Source organism: Coturnix japonica, chromosome 5 (assembly GCF_054131305.1).
Source record: "Coturnix japonica strain WE chromosome 5, WE-NBRP24, whole genome shotgun sequence".
In the NCBI taxonomy this organism is placed as follows: Eukaryota; Metazoa; Chordata; class Aves; order Galliformes; family Phasianidae; genus Coturnix; species Coturnix japonica.
The window spans coordinates 50,577,056-50,596,473 of NC_140667.1; the positions used below are offsets into that span (position 1 = coordinate 50,577,056).

At 42.7% G+C, this 19,418-nt stretch overlaps 2 protein-coding genes across 15 annotated transcripts in view; one reads left to right on the forward strand and one right to left on the reverse strand.

Moving 5' to 3' along the window:
• ESR2 (estrogen receptor 2) overlaps positions 1-5,160 on the forward strand; it is a 59,921-nt gene extending 54,761 nt beyond the window's left edge. For 10 of the 11 annotated variants that reach the window (XM_032444792.2, XM_085547814.1, XM_015865467.3 and 7 more), the window contains one exon: positions 339-2,388. In XM_032444792.2, coding sequence (XP_032300683.2) covers positions 339-498 — 160 coding nt within the window. In that variant the 3' untranslated portion in view covers positions 499-2,388. Of the gene's footprint in view, positions 1-338 lie in introns of all 11 variants that reach the window. The other variant, XM_015865468.2, reaches the window with a different exon arrangement.
• A 1,334-nt stretch (positions 5,161-6,494) lies between these two features.
• Positions 6,495-19,418, reverse strand: part of SYNE2 (spectrin repeat containing nuclear envelope protein 2) — a 156,039-nt gene continuing 143,115 nt past the window's right edge. For 3 of the 4 annotated variants that reach the window (XM_015865456.3, XM_015865454.3, XM_085547807.1), the window contains 14 exons: positions 19,054-19,236; positions 18,535-18,672; positions 17,591-17,785; positions 16,516-16,798; positions 16,108-16,176; positions 15,179-15,315; positions 14,145-14,274; positions 12,810-13,021; positions 10,206-10,406; positions 9,723-9,851; positions 9,290-9,481; positions 8,539-8,628; positions 8,258-8,304; positions 6,495-7,799 (listed from right to left, as the gene is read on the reverse strand). In XM_015865456.3, coding sequence (XP_015720942.2) covers positions 7,574-7,799; positions 8,258-8,304; positions 8,539-8,628; positions 9,290-9,481; positions 9,723-9,851; positions 10,206-10,406; positions 12,810-13,021; positions 14,145-14,274; positions 15,179-15,315; positions 16,108-16,176; positions 16,516-16,798; positions 17,591-17,785; positions 18,535-18,672; positions 19,054-19,236 — 2,232 coding nt within the window. In that variant the 3' untranslated portion in view covers positions 6,495-7,573. The remainder of the gene's footprint in view (positions 7,800-8,257; positions 8,305-8,538; positions 8,629-9,289; positions 9,482-9,722; positions 9,852-10,205; positions 10,407-12,809; positions 13,022-14,144; positions 14,275-15,178; positions 15,316-16,107; positions 16,177-16,515; positions 16,799-17,590; positions 17,786-18,534; positions 18,673-19,053; positions 19,237-19,418) is intronic. The other variant, XM_015865457.3, reaches the window with a different exon arrangement.

The window sequence follows — 19,418 nt, forward strand, 5'->3', positions numbered from 1 at the left end:
TGTGAATTCCCCTTTCATTTACAACTGCAGCACATGGGTCTCCCGTGCCTATGGCACCAAAGAAGCTTTCTCTTTCATCTCAATAGGAGTGATACATCTGGATTATTTTCTGATGACAGTTTGGGTCAGAAAGCACAAATCTTGGTTCTCTAGATGGTAGATCACAGCCTGAGTGCATTAGGATGTTGTTACTGCTGTTAGCAGTAGGTGATCCCACAGACTGCAGCAGTTATGTCTCTTAACTCATAAAAAAGAAACTCCTGAAACCATGAGTGTTTTCCTTCTCTGTACTGTCAGACCCGCATCACTGACTTTATTTTCTCTGTTTTCCTTCGCAGTAACAAGGGCATGGAGCATCTGCTGAGCATGAAGTGCAAAAACGTGGTCCCAGTGTATGACCTGCTGCTGGAAATGTTGAACGCGCACACGCTCCGAGGGCAAAGGAAGTCCCCAGTCACACATCCTGACTTTGAACAAGTTTCACATTTCCAGGTCTGAACAGAACTACAGGGCTGCCCCGTTACGCAGGCTGTACCCAGCCTCTATTTACTGAAAGTTATGGGAGAAAACTAAGCTGCTGTGATGGGACTGCAGGAGCGTGACCTGGTGCGAGTCCTCATCTCTCCTAGATTTACTGCGGGATACCTTGGGAAAAGCTTGCGAGGCGCACACCTCTGTCTGTTTCTGACATTATAATAGCTGCACTTTTATAGTGCCTTCTGTGAGACTCTTAAAAGCACCTTATGAAATTAAGCCTCAGAACAGTCCTGCAAGACAGGGAATTATCGCCTCTCCTTTTTTAAAGCAACTGAGACAAAGAGATAAAGTGACCGGGTTGAGATGACAGAGGTCTGTGTTGGGGCCAGGGGTCAGGGCCTTGCTCTCTGTGTCCCAGCCCAATCCTTTTGAGCACTGACTAACTGATCTCCTTTAAGTGTGAGGCAGTATGAAATATACAGCAGCAGTGTTTGGGATGGATCTGCTTACCTGTGTGTGCTGGGCACTGGGGAATGCTGCTTTGCAGGTGATGTGCACAGTGTAAAGGAGTTTCCTTTGTTCTTAAATATGCAATGGCTGCGTGGGCCCTCGTTTGAGGGCCATTCTGAATAGCATCTTGGGCCAGTTCAGAGCCTCTTCAGAAATGTGAAACCAAGCTTACATTCGCGTTTTGTGAGCAAGTTCTTAACACCCATGTTATTACTTGTGTATAATTCCTCAGCGCTTTAAACCAGCACCAAACTGCCACCTTCTTTCAGTCAGTGCTGACCTTTGAAATGTGTTCTGTCTGTGGGATGCAGATGTTGTTTTATATATTTATTAATGATGTTGAATCTATTATAACGTTTAGGTACAAAAGGTTGCTCTGTGAACATCGTGTGCGTTCGTATATGCTCTGCTAACCGGGGCTTGTGAGATCAGCGGGGAAACGCACTGCATTCCCTCCCGTTCTGACTGCCTGTGGGTCTGGGTCCTGCCCACCCCAACCTCACTGTAGAGGCAGGGGATGGGAGGCTGAGCAGGGCTGCTGCCCTCAGGTTTGCTGCTTGCTTGTTCTCCAAGCGTGTGACACCTGAAGCTGTTCCTTATTTTGTGCAGGATCCTTCAGAGGTTTGTTTCACAGGTGTGATGGCTCATTGGAGTTGAATGTCACTTGGGATGCAGGCTGAGGCCTCCCTGTAGTGCTGACTTCTGCATGTGTTTAAGACCTTCTAAGGAAAATAATGCAGGGAAATATCTCATCTGACCACCTCACCATTTGTTCCAGTCACTGCCAATATTGCATTTTGATGTGAGCTACGATTGCAGTTGCTATCAGTGGAGGCGTTTAACTATAATACATGCATGTTCTTGGCATTGCAGGTGCGGTGACATTAAACTGGGACTACCCCCAAAAGTCCATTTTGAGCCTAAGTCTTTTGGATGAGGGACTTTGCGCCGTTCCCCCTTTGCATGCTTTGAGTTCCTTGCAGACCCTTCACCCTGGTGTTTTTTGAAGCCCGGGACAGTATTTTTATAGGAGGGGCATAAAGCACCATGAGAGAGTTGCACAAATTTCTTGTCTTGATTTTGATCTTGTACTATACGGGATGCTGCTGCTGTCTGGGTTTTTACTGGCTACCTTTCTATTGTTTTTAAGAGCTGTAATATAGCAGCGCCCTTCTCACCTATCTCATATTTACTACAAAAAGAAGAAAACAAAAAGGGAAAAAAAAAGTAAGTTCAGTTCTTGAATTCATTGGCTTCTTACTCATCTGGAGGGAAGTTTTGCTGTCAAATCACATCCTTGGGTGCCATCACATCCCGGCCTCCCCACGATGTAGTTCTGTTCCTCCGGTTTTCCTTCTCCTGTGTGTTTGTTTTGTTTAATACAGTTTGTTTTCAAAGAAACACCAAAGTGCTATTTTTTGTTCTGCTATAAAAGTGTCGAGTTGATGTGCACTCCTTGAAGCAAATGGCTGGGAAACTGGGGAGAAGAGGGTGTCAGTTGTACAGCAAACGTCTGGATGTCAGTTTGCTCTGGGTTGATAGAAGGGTGGTGCTGCAGAGTTGTGCCACGCTGTGATTCCCACACTGTTTCTAAATGGGAATGGGGGATATAATTAAAGCAGATTGTGTTTTGTTATGTCGATTCATTAAAAGCTATTAGCAGTGTTTTAAAACGGGCGGAACCCAATAGCTCTCACGTCTGTGGATTAATGTGACAGTTCATGTGTGGGCAAAGAGAAAGGTGTATGTCTCTAGTATGGCACAGCTGATGAACAAGGACCTTGTGATAAGGCAATGAGCAATGTTACGTTGTCTCCCAGGTAAGATATTGGGGTAACTGTGGGTCTGTATCCCACGGATCTTTTCATGTACTGCAGCCCAGGTGAGGAGAACATCTGTGTCCACCCCAGGCCTGAGCAGAGCGGTCGGTGCTTTTCAGCTCCTATATGGGGAGCATCTCCATGTCCAGCAGGAAAGAACTGAGGAGCTGCAGAGGCCCATCAGGAGGTGAGAATGTGGCTGCACTGCAGCATCCCTTCCCTGCTGCACATCAGCGTCTGCCACAGAGTGGGACTGGGCCAGAGGAGGCTCTTTCTGCCTGGACTGTGCTGTGGTTCTGGGAGCTGAGATGAGGGTGTCATGTATGATTCATTTCCAGCAATGCTACACCTATTCCAGAGCTCTGTGTTCTTGCAAATTACATTTGGTGCTTCCTGAGGGGAGAAGATGAGTGGGCAAATCCTTCCCTGAGACAAAGCCTGATTGGGTGCTCCTATGAAATGTGCAGGAAAGCAAGACAGATCGCACATACTGTCTGTATCAATATGGGTAGTGCCATAATATCTAGGGAACCTGCTTCAGATGGAGGTTGGACAAGATGCTCTCCAGAGATCCCTTCCAAGCCCTCCAATTCTGTGACTTTTCAGTTAACTCCTTCCTGACTGAATGCAACACGGGGAACATTGTAATGAATGGAGAGCACCCTTCTCACTGCTGGAAGTTTTTGTTTTCCATTTGATGGCATGTTGAGAATCAAAGACATCTGCTGTGTTTGCACCATTAGAGTGGTTTAAAGAGCTCCTAGAAATGCAGTGAGTCCTTGGAAAGGTGCCTCTTTATCCTTTTGAACTGTTACCAGTGGTCAGCTTTATCTAAGGTAAGAATTATAGTTTTGTTTGGACGTCACTAGAGAATATATAACTTAGACTTGCTGAAAGATGATGCCAAATATGTGGGTACAAACAGACACAAAGGATTCAAAGGGCAGCTCAGCCCAAGCACAATGATGTTGCTGATGGCTGCAGGTTTGATGGGGTTCTTTAGAGGCACAGCACTGCTTTACTGTGGGATATTCCTGGCAGCTTTGGGTCCCAACTATACAGAAAGCAAGGATGAGATTTTTCCTTTGAGCTAGACACAAATGGCTTCTAAAAGCAGGGCCAGAGCCTGCTTTTGTGTGTCCAACGTTGTTCTTTCTTGCCTGAGTGATAGAAAATAGCTGCACGCTGATGAAACAGTGTGCTTTCTCCTTTTCTTAGCCTGTGCTTTATCCGTTCATATATTGAAAATGTTGTGTTTATTATGGAGTCTATTTTGATCTTAGCACTGAGAGCCGATGGTAGAGAAGGAGGCAACTCTCTCCCTTCCCTGTCCTTTCCCATGAAGATAAAAAACTGCCCATGGCAAACAAGTTGCTCATACCTTGGCAGCTGATGTTTAAAGCAAGGTATGGATGTGCATGGCTTCATTTGAGACGCCTTAAACCGAGTACAGTCTGATGTCCTGTCACAGCAATTACTGGTTTTTAAGGTTGAATTTTGATCTTCTGGCCAGTTCCCTGGATGGCAGAATAGATTGTAACAGCTGACCTTGGCTGCTGTAAGCCAGCACAGCTATGGACAGGAGTCAGGGATGTGCCTTGGCTGTTGTCACCATTCTTCTAAGAAGAAAGAGTTGGACATTATTATTTATGTCCTGCAAGATTTTAACTTGGCAAAGTTAAGGATGTGGTTGTATATTGTGCTGATACTAAGGCTAGCTTTGTAAATGGGAGTAAGGAAAGCAAGTGGATTGCTATAATGTATTGTTATTATTTTTAGTGTTTTACTACTGAACTGTTGAGTTAAAAGGCAGGGTATGTTTCATAGCCAAGGCTTCATTTTATTGATGATCTGGATATTTTAGAACCATTGTTCCCTTCTTTGAGCACAGAGGTCACCTACGCTAACGCATTGTTGAGTGTCAGTGATTTCTATTTAAGTGCATTAAAAGCAGACTGCGATGGTATAAAATGCCAGCTTCTGCTGATAAGCAAATCCTCCTTTACTCATCACAGCGTTGTGTAGTGAAGCGATACAGTACCCATGAACAGTTCTTTCTGGACATTTCTTATGTCTATTGTCCATAGAGTTTTCTGAGTCCTGCTTCCTATGTGGTATTAGCTTCAGCAGTTTATCCTCACTGCAAGTCTGGAGTGGAAACAAACAGCGTTAGGAGTGAAGTTGGTGCCTTTTGTTTTATGTATGTGGCATGGATGGGAAAAACAAGCCAACCAACCTCCTTCCTGTCTCTTGGCTATTTAGTTCTGTGAATTTAAAGTATTTTTCCAGTGATGCACGCATTGTTCAGTTGTAGACGTTTGTGGCTGAATAAACAGGTATCACGAAACCTAAATATGTGGGTTTTTGCTCATTTCTTTCTTGTAGCTGATCTCAGCCTGCTTTCTGGAGCCTATGAGGTGTGGAATCGTGGTGTCTGTGGGTAAGTGAGTGTCTCATCCTTACCTTCACAGTCACCTTGTATTTTGTAGGTGGATTTGTCAGATATGGGAGTTCTTAGGAAGTTTCACAGCTCCAAATGACTCCATAGGTTTCGGGGATGGGCAAATTTAATGGCAAGGGTGCCAACCTGTAACAGTTCTGAAAGCAGAAAATGGAGGACTGTTTGTTTGCTGTCCAATTATGGGGAGGAGTTGGGCTAGAAGCCTCTAAGGGTCCCTTCCGACTCAAATGATTCCATGGTTTGAGGTGAGAAGGAGGAGAAGTACAGCTGAAATCTGCTGGATCTCACCTCCCTCACAAGGATGGCTGCAACCCACAACCAGCTGGAGGCCAGTTTCACTCCTTCATACAGTGCCCATGCACTGCTGTGCATGTGCACACTTTGCTCTCCCTATTGCTTCTGTCCTCTTTCTCTCCCCCTTCCTCCCCCTTCACTGACTGCTAAGAACTCAGTGCTGAGTGCCTGAGTGAGAGGATGACAGCAGGAGATGGGTGGAGATGTATCATGACTTGCTTGAAGCAGACAATCAAGTCAGCCATACTACAGTATGGTGGCTATAATCAAACAGAGGTAAAACTATTTAAAATAGGGCTGGGGGAAAAAACATTTAATTTCCCAGAATTTATCTTTTTTTGCTACATTTGGAGATAATTTCATAAAAGCTCCTCATATTATACATTACATCAGCTCAACAATTTGATATAACTGTATATAATAAGGAAATTGCAGGCTATGAAATTTTCCTTCGACCTTTTAGCATTGTTCCAATTTCTTCCCCTGCTTAAGTTGCTTAATGGCAGCAGAACTGAATATCATGTCAGCAAGTGACTATTAGTTCTCGGCAGAAAGGTTTGCATGGGCATTTGTGACAACCTGGCAATGAAATAATGGTGAGAGTTGGCTGACTTCTGCAGGGCCAGAAACTTAAATGAGCTCCATCTGAAAGTAATTGCTTTCAAAATACAAAATGATGATAGCGGAGGAAGTGGAGGAAGGAGAGGTGGGGGAGGAAGGGCCCATTCTCTACCTCGTGGTACTACAGAGCTGTGAAACTCAAATAGATTCCAGTCTGGGATTCTTCCTCTCTTGCCCTGCTGTGGTAATACAGCTTTTGTCACCGCTGTATGAGCATGCAAATATGTGGACTGATCAGGGTGTAGAAGGGTCAACACTGCTGGCACACACCGTAGGTTGCCCCCACACCACACACACCACTACGCCCTGCAGACAGTGGCAGAGTTTTAATGAGAACTCAAACTGTACAAAGGTGAAGCAATGGTGAAGCTGACTGTACACAATGTTTCTCAAGCCATTGCCTACACTGTAAATTTCATATTTAAGGTGGAGAATCTTACAGCAAGTTTATATATATATATATAAAAAAAAAGAAAAAAGAAAAAAAGCACAATTCTCTGCCAAGATCCTGTACACTATTCAGCAGGTTAAAAACTGAAAAAAAAACAAACCACTTTCATTAAAAAAGTCATTACAGTATTTGCATACATCAGGGATAGTCATCTACACAATCGTGTTCATCTAGAAAACCTGTGCATTTAGAAACCATTTCCGTGCACTGCAACAATTCCGTATTTCAAAAGTGGTACAAAAAGACAACACAGCAGTCCTAACCACTAGGAAATTACATGTAAAACAAAACAGATGCGCATCCTTTTATTGAACGTGTCAGATGAATAAAAAACATAGTAACAAAGACTGGGAAAGATGCAGATTTCTGTTTCTGCCCAGTGATCGCAGCTTCCAAAAGGTAACAGTAATGTGAATTGTGTGCAGTGATTGTTTGGGGCAAAATGCCTCTTCAACTGCTCATTCATCGCGCCGACCCGAGACCGACTGCTGTGATTGAGATTACTGTGAAGTAGTTTCTGCATCTAATAACTCAGCATTTGATCACCTTGCAAGCTTAAGTGCACTGCAGCTACAAAACAGTGTTCTATTGCATCAAAGTATAAAGTGTGTTGCTTACAGTTTAAAAATCTATAGAAAAAGTTCATTTTCCCGTACAAAAATGCTGAAACTTCCTCAAGATATACACTTTGAGATGTGAAATATAACACGTTCCCATCCACCAGAGAATGCTAAAACGTGAGGCGTTATTCAGCTGCAGCACAGGCTTGGGCAGGGGTGTGTGGGGTGGGAAGGTGCTGCAGTGGTTTGTTTAGGGAACTAACACAGCATACAAGTTTCTGTATTTAACTACGTGATATCACCGTTTCATTGAAGCAGCATAAAAATAAGCACCGCAAAGAGTGTGTTTTGGTATAACTGAAGATCTCTGGGCTTCTTCCTATGTCGGTGGAGGCCCATCGGTGTATCGCAGCATAAGATAGAAAGAACGGGCAAAGTTGTTTGCCTGGGTGCAGCTGTAGTCTTCCTCAGAAGATGGAATCATGCACGCCAGAAGTAGAAGCAGTAGAAAGAACAACTGTAGGGGTAAAGCTGCTCGTAACACACGGTAAAAGAAGGAGGGGGACCGAGGGACCACGTGAGTCGGCTGTGTGTGGCTTTCAGCTCTGAAAAGAAGACACACACACACACAAACACACACAGAAACAGCACTTCAGAGTTTGAATTAAGAAGTTATTTTAACTGCATCTCAGGGGTTCATACCCTGTACCTTCCACTGCACAAGAGCGCTTTAACTGTAACATCAAAGCATGCAAGACTGCTCTGGAGAAAGCCAGCTGTTAGATTAGCTTTATATTTCTTCTTTATAGATCTTTTCTTCCTTTACAGCCTGTTTTCACTAAGTGCCTCTAAGGTGCAAGTTGCTTTGTACAAGTATGGTGGTGACTTACTTAAAACTCAGACATTCCCCCACGTGGCTCAAAAAGATCTTCTCAAGAGGGAAGACAAGCTCAGATTGCACAGCAGTGCAGAAACTGAGAAGCTCCATCTGTATGTTAGCTTACTTAAGCCGCTAACAGCTGCTAACAGCCACCTTACCACTCCTGTTGATACAAATTCATACCTTGTGTTGCTGTTTTTTCTGCCATCTGAAGTTCTCCTTATTGTGATCTGTTGAGAGAAACAGGATCGATTATCCAGGATTCAGAAACTATAGCAAGGGATTTCTTTCTTAAAAGAAGGCAGCTGTAGGCCTCCAGTCCTGCTGTAAGTTCTGTAATAATGCATGTGCATCTAAAAGGTGACATGATTTCATCTGCGGAACCTTCAAGCAAATCACACCCAAATAAGCTTCATGCTGATAGTGAAATAGCTTAAATAAACACATAAATAAAAAATACTAGCCTTCTTCACAGGAGGGCTGGATTTCACTGCAACTGGATGATAGACTTCTGAGTCCAAGTCATCTGGAACTGGCAGGAATACTCTGCTATCCTAAAAGGTAATGACACATCCCTCTTTAAAATGCATCATCAGAATTCAAAACCAATGGAGATCACAATCATCTTCCATTGTTTCTCTACAGGTGCACAGTTACTTTAGCTGTGCAAAACCAACAGTAATTGAAGCTCTGGTTCTCTAGCGTAACAAAATGTTATCTGCTATGCCTAACCAGAAGGAACTAGTAAGGAACAAGTACGTGCAGGTATTAACTTGAAAACATCTCCATCTGATAGTTCTCACTGATAAGCAGCTTATTTCTGCAGACTACTGAACTTCTGTGTGTTCATTACACACTCCGAGCCTGATACGTGGTATGGCTCAAAGATCAGTTAGGTTAGAAGGGACCTCAGAAAGCTGATCAAGTTGAATCTCTTGCTCAGAGCAGGGTCAGCCATGAGATCAGAGCAGGTTATTAAAAGCTTTCTCCTGCTTGCTTTGAAACCCATCAAGGATGGAAACTACACAACCTCACAGGGCCATCTATTTCAGTAACCAACTAGCCTTGTGGTGCTAAAATTTTTCCTTACATTGAGACTGCTCTTAGCTTCTGAAGGTAAAATTACTGAGAAGTATTTATAAAAGACTGAATTGAAACTAATGCTATTATTCATAAATAAAAAAGACTCCTGAGCAAGTATTCAAGCTGACTCACCAGACTTCCTTGTACTGTTTTCAAGTCATGTGAAACTTGCTCAATAAGCTGTTTCAGTTTCTTTCCAATCACATGGACCTTCTCATCAGCTTCAATGTAATCTTCGCCATCAGATTTAAGCAGCAGGTAAGCAGAGAGCTCTTGAAGACTGTTTACTTTAAGCTGCTGTTCCAGCAGCTCTTTCTCCAGTTGCTTAAAAGAAAGAAAAACAAGAAAGAAACAAAAAAAAAAGCACAACAAGCTGTTATTTCCATTTTGGTGGATGCTTCAATAAGCAGATGAGCTTCAGAAAGCTTTAAAGAACAACTCAATCTGCCTGTCCAGCCCCAGTATATGGGAACTGCTGTTACAGCTACACATGAAATTGCCATTCTTTTTGTGGCGAGAGCTATTGATTTACTGGAAGAAGTGAGGTGCTATAGTCTCTACTTACCATTAACTCTTTCTGGCTTTCCAGTACTGTATGGGGGTCAGCATTTGGATCTGTGATTTGTGCCTCATTCCTTCGGCCTTCAGCACTTGCTAACCACAGGATCAGTTCTTGGCTTTGATCATGGAAGTCCTAGAAGAAGAAGTGAGGGTTTGCAAAGAAGAGAAAAAAGATATTTTTGCAGCATTTCCAAAACATGAAACCCAGCCCCGATGAGAAAGAGCTGACAATTAATTAACAATCACGGAGGTTTCAGTTAAACGAGTACATTCATGAGATAAGAAAAGTATTATCCAGTTTGAAGATATTTTTGCCAAACCCTTCAAACCCAACCAAGTCAAATTTATCACAAAAAGAAACAGGTGTTCCATATTGAGAGCAACCATTCGGCAAACAAGTAGGAGTCTGCCCCTCTGTCTCCCCATATCTATCCCACAGTAACATCCTCCAGAAGACTTTCCCAGATTAGCTACATGTTGTATGCACCTGGCACTGCAGTAGGGCTTGCCGTAAACCTTTCCTCCAGTTGTCCAATGCATGAGTGGCTTTTTCCCAACGCAAGTTCACCTTCCGTAGCCTGTTCTGAAGCTCTTTGAACTCTGTGCTATCCGCTTTCTGGAATTCTTTGCTGCTCAGGTTAACTGAAAGCACCACCGCCTTGTAGTTATCAAATGCTTTAAGTATGTCCTGGTAGGAAAAGAGGATTAGGAGCTTCTAAGAACGATGAAAACTTATTTGCCATAAGATATCCCCACCAAAAAATAAATATATACAGGTATTGGAGAAAACTATTTAACATATTCCTTAACAGTGTCTGAAAAGGTACCAGACTCAAAGCATGTGCTCTTTTTTATTTTCTTCATTTCAAAGAAAAACAAGGTGCTTGGGCCTGTTCCATCAGTCACAAGCATTACGTCCTAATCCCCTTCTGCCCTTCCTTCCTCAGTGCTTAGCATTTCTGTATCTTTTTTGACATTTGTTCAAATACTCTCATAGGTCATCGCATGATATTTCTTCTTGATTTATAGAGGTTTAGCCACCCTCAGAATCCTCAAAATAATAATGAAAAGGACAGCTGGAGGTTTTTAGTCCATCCTCCTGTTCAAAGAAGGGGCAACATCAAACTCAGAGCATGCTGCTCAGGGCCTCATCCAGTCTAAATCAGAGTATCTCACAGGATGGAGGCCCCTGGTCCTACATCAGCCCACTGCTGTTGTGAAGAGTTCTCTCTTTTCTCAAGTCAGAGTTTTTGTCAGCCCCTTTCTGACTTGTCAAGGTCTCGCTGAATGGCCACCCCACCTGCCTTAAAATTGTAGGGGGAAATAAAGGCAGTTGTACAGTACAAAAATGACTTGGCAAATTCCACATTATGTTCACATAGACCTCACTTTTTTTTTTTCTTCTATTAATAACGCCAAACAATGTCTTGGACCCTCAAAAGGTTTACAGTTTCCATCAAGGATAATCAGTCTTTTTCATGTTGTGAGCTCTTGCAGTATAAAAGTAAGAGCTGCAGGATGAGTGCTGCACTTAACACAGCTCTGACTGAGATTCTGTTACAAAGACTAGTCAGAAAAGCAATCTATGTTTTCTGTATCTATATATTCTGAAGATCTGCAGCCCATTTGTTGAAAACCACTGATCAGCCACATTTTGCCCAACAAAGAATCCTATATCCCTCCAAGCAGCAATGTTTCTTTCAGTATCAGACAATACAAACAGCCCAACATAGAAATCTAAATACCAGTAAGCCAGTCCTCAGCCAGACTGGTTTTATCCTTATCCAGGGCCACTGGGATGTCCTGATACCTCATAAATTTCACGGTCTTACACATGTATGCTGGCTCTTGTAGGGACTTGGAGACACAAGCTGTCTACAAAAGGGATTTACAGCCATCTGGACTCCTTTTCAGCAAATGCACAGGAGAAAAGCAGAAGTGAAACTGTGCTCTTCAAAGGGAACAGGCACCCAACTCCAGCCTGACAAAAGGCACTTGCTGCCATATGCAAGGCATCACTTCAACCTTTCCTTGCACTTGGTGCCTGAGCCAGGTTGGCACAGAGAAGCAGGGCTCAACCTGAGGCATTTTGTTACCTAAGACTGCTGAACCTAACATTCAAATGTACCCTGGCAACCTGCCGGTTCAACCTGCAGACCTTATTTAGTCCCACTAAATTTATGGAAGCTGAGAGTCACAGCAGGCAACACAACATGACTGCAGAGGTTGACAAATGTTCACAGTAATGTGTCTCTAACCGCTGTATTAATTACTCAGCTAAAAATTAGCAGAGACTGACTAATGAGCTTACTTTGTTTCTTGGTTTCAACATGCTGCTGAAATGACCAATCTACATTTGCTGACTGAAAAACACAACCCCACATTTTGAAATGTTGTATCTTCCAACTGCCCAGTTCTTGCTAAAACAAAAACACTGTTCACAGCTAAGATCTTCTGCAAATAAAGTGCTGCTAAATAAAGAGAGCTTTAGGGCAAATCTTGCACAGTCACCCTGTTGGAGCTACAAAGAAACAAAACAAGACAAAAACATGAGCTACCTCGACCTTGGCTCATTTTTGGCTGATTTTTTATTTATTTTTTAAATTTAATTAATTTATAATGCCTTTCTGGTTTGCACTGAGGGGGACTGGCACAGAACAGAGAACAGTGCCAGCACCACTCTTCAGAATACCCAACCTCCTCAGGACAAGGTCAGATGCATGGCAGCTGGAGAGTCTAAACCTTCATTTTTTAATCTTTTCTCTGTATTTTTCCTATTTCTAACACAAAAAGGCCTAAAGGGAAATGTTTGGGGTCGAATGCTTTTGTTTAGAGAGAATAAATTGTCTTGGTAAGAGAACAGAAAAGAAGAGGCTTTTATTTACACCTGGCTGGCAGCAAATTTCTTCAGAAGGTGGCACCTTGCTTAACTAGCCTTGTCAGTCCTCCCAGCCAACACAGCTTAGCTCCTCTGTGCCATTCACACACTGTTATTAGCACTGGTGCTGCTGACATACCCTAGGAGCACAAGAGGTAACAATAAAGTGCATCAGCATCTCGAAACCCCACTTCTCAGCGTGCTATAACTTACTTTCAATTTCTTGACCCTTTGTTCCATCGCCTGCATGCTAGTTGGAGGTTTTGCTTTTCGCAGTTCTTCCAGCTCCTCCTCAGTTTTATCAAGCCAAGCAGAGACGTCGCTGAGATCAGAGTTCACCTGCTGCCACTGCTGCAAGTGCTGCTTTATCCTAAGTTTATTTCTGAGGTCTTGAGCTTGGATGAGCTCCCACCTATCAATAATGCCTGCGAGTGACAGAACAACAAACACTTACATGAACATTCCATAAAACTGATGGGTTTTCAGAAGTAAATTACTCTCCCAGTCTACCTAGGGTCAAATAACTGCTGCCATGTACTACTTCACTTTTTCTTTCTTGAGATAACAGTCTAACTTTGCCTGCTACTGGGCAAGTTACCCACCATAATGCTATAGAATTTTTATTGCACTACTTCAAGACTGTTTTAATTCAGCTGGAAGCTTAGGACAAGTACAAGGAGATGGAAATCAGTGAACGCCATTGTAAACTGATAGACATGACAATGGGACAAAGTATGATGCAGCAGTTTGGACTTGGGTTTATATTTCACCAGTTCATGGTTAAAGGAGATGGAGATAGCACTTGTGCTATCCCTAGCACTGTTTCTGGAAGCCCTTGTCAGAGGGTGCCATATTCATCTCACATATGAAACATGGTCTATTTCTGATATCTGAAGCATGAGTTTAGCAACCTGCAGCACATAGCTGCATTCTTCTTTTTACTACTTAATTTGCTTTTACAATTGCAGTACAGACATGATCTTATTACTGACTCAAGAACCTGAAACCAGGAATGGGGTCCAGAAAGGTTAAGAGAAGCATCTCACTGGCCTATTTAAGGACCGCAGCAAACACAGTGAAGAACAAAGTACACTCCCATTTAAATAAAGTACACTTTGCCAAAACATTTATTTAAATGGGAGCTGTAGTATCTTGCTGTACAGACTTCCAACAGCTCAGAGAACGAAGTCTGGCAACCTTGTTATAGACAAAGAAACAGACTTCAAATCTGAATAAAAGTCTCCAAGGTCCTCAGTATCCACACAAAAGTGAAATTCTTTCCATTCACTCCAACCAGCCAAGAGACATGAGTAAGAAAAATCTCAAATCTGGCAGAAAATGTAAAAGCTTTCAACAGAAAACTTGGGCTGGACAATATTTAGCGAGAACGCAGCTCAATTATTCTTAGCAAAAAGCATTCATTTGGACTATAGCAATTTAATTGTATTTTACTCCCAAGGCAAATGTGCTGCCTTTGGTCCATTTCTGCTTTGTATCCTCAAGAGTCTCAAGACAAAAACTACAGCGCATTGCCTGAATGCTCTGTACCTGGCTGCTTCTCTGCAGCTGCGAGAGTCACAAGCTCTTGGTCATCCTGAGGTTCTTCATCACTCATGTTAGCAGACGTGACATTCTCCTTGTTGATGCTGCTGCTGCTTGCAGAGCTGAGCTGCTTCACCTGGAATGACATTTTAATGGGTGAACCCAGTGTGTTAATAAGTCATCAAAAGTCAAGCTTCGTTTGTGTTTGGGTTGCTGCTGAGCTCTCTTGAGTCAGATTTAGCACTGAGCTTCTGCTTCTTTGCTAACAGTTCATACTGGCTCTTCATGTTTCTTGGAAAACAAACACACTATGTTGACATTAATTATTACAAGACTGGTCATAGAAGTGGCACTCCGTGTACCAGACAGCTGATGCTCTTTGTTAAGATTCTAGTTCTTGATAATATGATACTAAGGCTTCACAACTGCATTAATGGTGACAAGAATAGCCACGTTGCAGTACCACCTTGTGTCTGAAAGAGGGCTGATAGTTGGTAAAGATCCACTGAGCCTGGGAGCTGCTGGTGAAGCCACATCTGGGACTGCTGGAAACTAACCACCAGCAGACAACAAGGCTTTTCCTCACTGCTAATCCCACTGAGTCATTTTTTATATTGCCCTGAAGCATATTAGACATAGGATTGCAAGCTAGAAAAGGATTCTCCAAATCAGTCTGCTTAGTAAAGGGAGATATTTCAACTAAATACCAAAGGAAGATGTTCACACACTCTCTTTGGGAAGGTAAGCTCTCCCAGAATCATACTATGATCAGAAGATGGTCCTCTGTCATGGTGCTATGATTTTTTGACTGATTCTGATCAGGATCCTAACACATTGCTCTGAACTGCTTTAGAGAAGCTTCCCCAGTGAGTGCATAGATGGAGACTCTCAATGGCTCCCTGAGCCACCAGAAAGAATGTCTATCTTTCCACACAGTGAATATCTCTGCCATCAACCAATCTTTTCCCCAGTGCTGAAGGAAGGAAGAAGATGGAGCTATATATAGCATAGGTTCAATGCCCACAGAGCCCCCAACTCACATAGCCCGGCTTATAGGGGGTACTTGTCTCTGGACCAGACAGTACATCGCCAACAATCTCTGCCTGGTTGTACCGGTGTTTCCTGCAGACAGGGCTCTCTGGAGAATGCCAGGGATGAGCTTCTGAAACAGCCTTTCCTGAAAGAAATTAAATGAAGGTCGTATGCCATGAGTTCAAATTCCCACCTCTGTAAGGAAACTGTTGCTTTGTATTAAGTTAGAAAGCGCTCTAAATAAAATGGCATCGTTATGGCATAAAAACGACAGTTTTGCAGCTTTCCTTGCAAAGCATGCACATTTGCAAAACATCAACAGTGTTTCAAAGGTAATGAGATGACAGCCATGCAGTTATGGGACACTCTGTTCTCTTCTGGAGAATGCTTGAACACAGGGATGAGTTCAAAATAAATAAATACACAAAAATGAAGAAGACTGCACTGCGGTTTTGGAAAGCATCCCAATGATATTAGCACATATCTGCAACACATTTCAGTAGAGATGAGTCTAGACAAGTCCTAAACACTCGTTCTGCATCTTACAGACAGGACACACACGGTTCTGTCAGACACGATGCAAAACCCCCCCAAAAAACAAGAATTGGAACTGCTTCTCTCAGTAATTACATAATTAAAACTGGAGACAACCAAAAAAGTGATACCACCCAGAGCACACCACCAAGAAAGTACCAGAAGACTTTGGATCGATACAATGAAATGCACGTTAACCACCTTGGCAAAATCGAAATGGCATGTTTTGGACTGCTTTGTAATGTACATGTGAATACTGCAGCGTAAGAACACCATGGCAGGATGAGGCATGGTGTCCACACAAGGCAGGAAGTCAGACATTACATATGAGAGAGGTTGAGGAATATAGCGTGCAGCACAGGGAGATCGCCATGTTCAGACACATGCATTAGCAGGTGCCTACCAGAAGATGCTTTCAAAGTTTTTGTGGTCATTTTAAGATATGCCTCAGGATTTTCAGTGATTTCTACATCTGAAAAAAGAATAATGTCATTTTCCTCACTATGCAGTATTTTCCAGCTATTAAAAACAACTGAAACAATAAGGGACAGCAAAAACAATAAAATAAAAATTTGTTGGCACTACTTCCATCAGACATTTTTAAAAAGAAAGGTTTCTTAACGCTTATGTTACAATATAAACTAGGTTCCCTCCATCAAAACACTTAAGAGATGAGACTGCTTACATTTACTAACAGAACCTGAAAACCAACAAACAATGCGGAAATAAGACCTCGATCCCCCTCCCTTCCCATACACAGACATCCTGCAATTGTCTGTCTCCAAAGAAGCAGCCACCCACAGGTTCTCACCTGACAAAGCACTGTAGTACGTTGCTTCTTCTTCGTCCTCGTGAGATGAAGAGCCCCCCACATCACCTGTGTGATCCCACTCGAGTGGGATGGAGTCAACACTAACAGGGGTCTCACAGCCTGATCGTTCATGACCTTGAGTAGGTGGCATGAGGTGGCAAAGGGACTGTGGGGAAGAGGGTTCCTCATTGATGGCCTTCTTATGCCAGGGATCGTTCTGGATTTCCCTGGAGTCTTCTGGATCCGTTTCATTTTCAGAGGTTTCTTTTTCATCATCTAATCCCTAGAAAGGTAAAATATTGTTGTATATTATCTATTACTAACAATAGCAATAATTGTCAAAGATCTGCATTGCTAACTCAGGAACACAATGCTAATTAGGACGGTTTTGAAATAACTTGCAGTAACCCAAGACGCATGTCCAAAGAAAAGCATCATTTCTGCACCCTTCCTCTTTTGCCAAAACAATCTTCACATCAACAGCTACCACTTCTCTTCCAAGACACTCAACTACTACCTGGCATCTCCCTCTAGTTGGCAGAGAGGGGTCTCCAGCTCCAAACAGACTGCATAGATTATGCAATGAAGTGATGCTCAGGTAGGGGTGAAAAGCTACTCTCAGACTCTCATGTTATCTACTCCACTTGCCTTTCAAATAAATGTTCTTTCTTTTTGAGCCAAAGCAAACCGGGGGTCAAATAAATGTTCCCAGCAGAAAGCAAAGAGCCTGCTACTCCCCCAGCTCAGTTGCTATAAGAAAAGGGATTGATGGACCTCTCAAACAAATGTATAAAGAGGTATCATAAGCACCTTACTGGAATTAAAGAAAACAAAGTGATATGAAAAACAAGAAAAAGCTTCTGAAGCCCTCTAATCACTACTATGTCAATATTAACTATGTGAGTTACTTCTGTGCCATCATCCAGATTCTGCAGATGGAGACCCAACAGGAGAGAAGCACAGAGATACAGCAAACATTTAGCAAACTTGGTCAAGCTGCTGGGGATAAGCACTAAGCACTGCCCTTCAAACACCAGAATCTTGCCTAAGTATCAAAACAACTCTTGCTTCTTACAGGATGTCTTGAAGTCAGCCTTTGATGGAAGCGGGCAACTCGGCCAAACACCTCCTGGCAGTATCTGTGAAGTTCTTCCAATTCATCTTCAATCAGGATAGCATCCAAAGGCTCGCTCTTCTGAATTAACTGCTCCCCAAAAACAATTAGCTGATCAATCTTATTGGTGTGTAGTGTTATTTCCTGCTGAAAACCCTATTTGAAACATACAAAACAATTAGTCTACTTCCGTAGCATCCCTTCACAGCCTAAACTTTGTTCTTTTCTTACTACAGTAAAAGGAAAAGCAGAAATTGTCATTGCTGGCTAATTTCATTTGGCAAATTTTTTTTAAATGGAGAGGTGCAAAGGTTTGTTTTATTAGCAGGATTGTAGTTCTAAATGAAGTGTTGTTTTCCATGTGTGTACATCAATACGACTGCTTTGTCCTGAGCCTGCAGGGGACTGTGGCATGAGAATTTCAAATGCTCAGTTTATTTTTCCACTGGGTACACAAGATGTTTTTCTCAGTAGCAGAGAAGTTTGTCTGGTTAAGCCTGCAGCCTACAAACAGAAAATCTGCATCCCAGGGCAATTAATAGTGTAGGAGAAGAGGGGAAAAGCAGCATATAAGTAGGTAGCAAAGAGCCAATGTGTATTTTAGAATCACTACACATACATGTTGTCTTCTCTCTCTTTTGAAGTTCCAGTTACAAGAAATGCACTGGAAGGAGAGACCATTAATACTGGTTCAAAACAGTTTTCCCTAGAAAAGAGTGCCTGAATTTAGGAATGCAGCTTTTACTATTAACTTACACATGCTCCTACCCAGACAGATTTCACTGTCTTACAAAGATCTGTTGCCTACTGTGAAGCTCCAGAAAAACAGATGATTCTGTCAAGAGAGGGCAGCCCAATAAAATTAGCTTGGTTCTATTAAACAGCTGCTTTATAACGATACGTACATTTAACTGGCGCATTTTGTCATCAAAGTTACTTTTTGAGAAGTGCTCCACATTTGTCAGCTGAAGGTCCATTTCTGTCAGCCAAACAAGGATATTTTCCCTCGTTGCCTCAAACTCATCTCGGCGATTGGTGAAGTGCTGAATAGGAAGAAGGAAACCACTGTTATAAGAGTTCACTAACTGATAGGAGTGGTAAGGCCTACAGCACATTTTCCCCAAACTTGGGCCAATTCTTCACCTTTGCTTCTTCAGTTATGAAGATCCCATCTGCCAAGGTTTGCACCACGTACTTGATAACCTTTCCAGAGGTGCTCTCCCACACTGGTAACTCAAGACACAACTCAATACAGCTGCTCTTGAATATGTGTTTTGCCCTTCTGTATAGAATCATAGAATTACCCAGGTTGGAAAAGACCTTGAAAATCATCAAGTCCCACTACAGCCGAACCATAGTACCCTAGTATCTCCTATAGGAACCTGAAAGTGCTCCTTAACTCCCTCATCCCACCATTCCATTACCTTGAGTCTCCTCAGAATGGCAGCAACCCTCTTCTGGAGGTTGTCCCAGCGCTGGTTGCCTTCGTGTACCATCTGCTTCAGCTTGCTGGCAGAGTCAGTGCGGTTCTCACGGGCAAGGCGCCTGTACTGTTTATTGATCAGCTCCAACTGAGTGAGCCGTTCATGGATTTGCCGTTGGAATGCCTGCAAAGCAAATGGAAAAATTCAGCCCCCTTGCTGAAAAGAGAAAGAACTGGTATAATACTATATACTGAGAGAGATGAAGATGCCTCCTCCTCTTAAAAACCACAACAACGGACTTTCCAGCTACAAAATTAAATCCAGAGTGGGACCCATATTTAAAATCATCCGCTTAGCTTTAGCTC